General features: G+C 31.3%; 1 protein-coding gene across 1 annotated transcript; it reads right to left on the reverse strand.

The window, feature by feature from the left end:
• Positions 1 to 1,164: 1,164 nt before the first annotated feature.
• LOC127138017 (uncharacterized) lies at positions 1,165 to 2,754 on the reverse strand. The gene is made up of 3 exons (XM_051064423.1): positions 2,342 to 2,754; positions 1,927 to 2,254; positions 1,165 to 1,179 (listed from the first exon to the last, which is right to left on the reverse strand). Exons 1-3 carry the CDS (start codon positions 2,752 to 2,754, stop codon positions 1,165 to 1,167), a joined length of 756 nt encoding a protein of 251 aa, XP_050920380.1.
• Positions 2,755 to 3,712: the final 958 nt, after the last annotated feature.

A 3,712-nucleotide genomic window follows, 5' to 3' on the forward strand; every position in this document is an offset into this window, starting at 1 on the left:
TATCATCAAAGGTTTGAAGGGAACTAAACTGCATTATCAGAAAATAGAATGTCTGTCTTTGGAGTTCATTGCTGCAACAAGAAAATTAAGGTCTTATTTTCAGGGCTAGCCGATCATAGTAAGAAAAAACCATCCCATCATACAAGTACTAAAGAAGTCATACTTAGAGGGAAAAATGTTAGCATGGGTGGTTGAGCTATTAGAATATGATATCTCCTTTGTATTCTGAAATAACATCAAATGCCAAGCTCTAGTGGACTTTTTTGTCGAGTATAGCATGCTAGTAGAAGTAGAGACTTAATACCTCTAACCTATGTCAATTGAATGGTCCTTGAATTTAAAAGGAAATGATGTTGTGGTCATGTTAAAAGGATCCAACTAAGGTGTTATTAAAATAATCATTATGTTTTTGCTTCAGACTACTAAAACCATGCGAAGTACAAGGGATAAGGTTAGACATTTGATGGGCTTTGATGTATAAGGCCTTAAATGTTTATAAATATTTTATGTAATTATAGGTACTACTTTAATGCAAATTTGATTTTTATGATAAATTTTATAATATGTTTAGACATTTGGTGCTAACGAATAACGGTAATAAATATTTTTTAAGGAAATAGTTGGAGCATTTTTTTAAAAATAATATGACATAATTTATAATTATGTAAGAAAAAATGGAAAATAATTTGGGTAATCCACTAATCAACATAATCCAACCCATAAATTTACAGTTTTATACAAATTGATCCAATAATATCAACTGTATTTCATTATTTTTAAATTTTTAGTGTTTTTCATTTATATATTAAATTTAAAATTAATTTTTAAAAAATATATAATTTGTTTACCAGAATAATTTCTAATTTGAATATAGTGTATATATCATATGATGTCATTATTAAATATGTATCAAACACATTAATATAAACTCTTTGGATATTATAGAGAAATTATCAATAATATCTAATCATATATCAGAGACAACAATATTCTAGAATACTATTTGATGATGTAGAATCACAAACAATGAAAAATAAAGATTTGTAGGAGAAGAAGAAATGTTTGATCAATAATGGTTATTCATTCCATAGTGCATCAATGGATATATATAAGGACAAGTTGGTTACAAGCCAACTAATCATTGTCAATGGAATCTAACAAATCTTACACCTCTTCATTCTAGAAATCAAAATGACAAAATAGAGAATAACAAAATTTTGAAAATGACAAATTATTTAAATCCTTGAAATACTATAATAATACCCTTCCCTTGACAATGCTCACGTCTTCATGGGTGAAAGTTAAGAATTTTTTTCAACAATTCATATAAAAACCTCAAGTTGCTTGATCAAGATGTATATATTTCCATTAAACCAAGACCTTGGTGGCTGCAGCGAGTCCTCGTTTAAACATTTTTTTTGTCCTGAATAACTGTGGGTATTTTGCCATCACGACTCTTAGAAGTAGGAAGATTTTGAACCGGTTGAACTTGAGGATTGGAACAAAGCTTCAATTAAGAGAGATGAAAAATATTATGGATGACCCATGTCAGATTAATACACACTCTATCATATGCACATGATATTAGGTGACATATGTCAGAGAAGCGCATCCATTATCATTCCATACACAAACAATTTTCTCCTTCACCTGGTCAAGAATTGTGCTTTCAACATATTTCAACAGATTTGGATACTTTTTACACACTTTCCTGAATTGCATAACGGAATCAACATATAGTTCTTTTGTGGAATAATTTATTATACGATTCCATGCATCCATTATTTTTTCCACAACCACTTCCGCCTTCACCAATTTTCCATCTTTTGACTCTATTAGTTTCGTCCCTACTGTGAGTTTCACCTAACTTCTAACATTCTTTGTTATGTGATACCTTAAAATTAATTTATTATAATAAGTAAATACCTTTGCAACTAAATTCATCAATGTGGTATCGTGGTAGGTAACAATCACTTTAGGCATCTCACCTTGATCCTTCAACAATGTGTGCCACACTTCTAACGCCCAAGTAAAGTTTTCCTCCTTTTCACACTCAAGAAATGAAAACTCAATAACATATGTCTTCTCAGTTGAGGTAACACCAACCATCTTCAATAATGGAAGTCTAAAATTCTTGGTCTTGTAGGTTGAATCAAGTATGATCACCGTATGAAACATGTTGAACAACTTCATGGAATCAGGATGAGTCCAAAATATTTCTCTAATAGTAACTCCATCCTCACATGTTCGGTACCTAGGCACATAATTATTACCATCCAACAATTTCAAGAGTTGTTACATCTCAGTTCTATCCCACATAAGCGCCTTGTTAGTCTGGTACCAAATCTTATACACTTGCTTGATATTTGATATATTTTTGGGTCGTTTCCATTTCAATGTTACAAGTATATTTTTAAGTTGAACCAGATTCAAGGTCATGTCAGCAACATATTCCTTCTCTTCCAGCATGAGCCGACACACACTAGGATGACCGACTAATTTTTCACATAAATCATGGTTATACAAACAACATATCACATTAAATCTCCAGTTTTTATTTTCCAACATGTAACCATGCACCTTGAACAGATAGTCACATTTTCTAGACCCAATGCCGTCTCTTTTAAATTTTTGGAGAGAAGTTCTATATTTCCCACTTCTTTCACATATCATTGTCATAAAATTGCATCTTCTATCCGAACCATTATCGGACATTCTGATAACCACACCAAACCCAAGTTTAGAGGCCTCCATATAAATCCATTAAAGCATTTGATCACAAGATTCAAACTCTTGTTTGTTTTTAAATTGGTTTCCAACATCTATCGCCTTCACGAAAACACCTTGGACATTCGGAGAAACAAATTATTTTGAGAAAACATCGGGGTACACCATATCTAATGAAAAAAATTACAACGTAACAACATATAACCGCTACTGTTGAAGACAAAGTTGGAAATCAAACACAACCAACTTCTAAAAATGCATCTTCGAAATAATTCATACTTATTTCGGAGATACATTTTCGGACACGACGCTCTTTTTTTCATAAAAAAATCATGATTAATGTGACCAATACAGAGGGAAATGAATGATTTTTACCTGTAATTATATCTATTTTTGCTCTTTATGATGTGATGAACCAAAATAATGGAGATTTGGAGTGAAAAATGGATTGAGAGTAAAGTTTTTTTTGGTGAAGGGTTTGGTTGAAAAGCAACTATGTCAACAATGGATGTGTGATCATGCAACTGGTTTTTTTATAATATATTTTTGGAGATGCATCTCCGGAAATATCTGACATACAAAGGTGACAAAAAAATTTAAAATCCCGCCCATAATTACGGAGATGCATCTCCAGAGTTTCTATTGAATTGATAAATACATAAGGTATTTCTTAAGATGTTCCGGAGATGCATTCCCAGAATAAAAATAATCCAACTTATAGGGAGCCTCTCATAATGACCTTTATTGAGTATGTAAGAGTTGCGTCCGGAGATGCATCTCCGAAAACATTTGGCGTTTTTGGAAATTTGCATGGTGCATTACAAACATATAGGGTGTGTAAAAACGTCCCCTTATTTTTTCAAATATATTGACAAAAAAGACAAAAATAAAAGGACTCAAAATAAATAAAAATCATGTGCAAAATAAACTTCTCATAAATATACATGTTTTGATCAAATTTTAAAATAAAAAATGACAGATTAAA

Source organism: Lathyrus oleraceus, chromosome 4 (assembly GCF_024323335.1).
Source record: "Lathyrus oleraceus cultivar Zhongwan6 chromosome 4, CAAS_Psat_ZW6_1.0, whole genome shotgun sequence".
Lineage (NCBI taxonomy): Eukaryota > Viridiplantae > Streptophyta > Magnoliopsida > Fabales > Fabaceae > Lathyrus > Lathyrus oleraceus.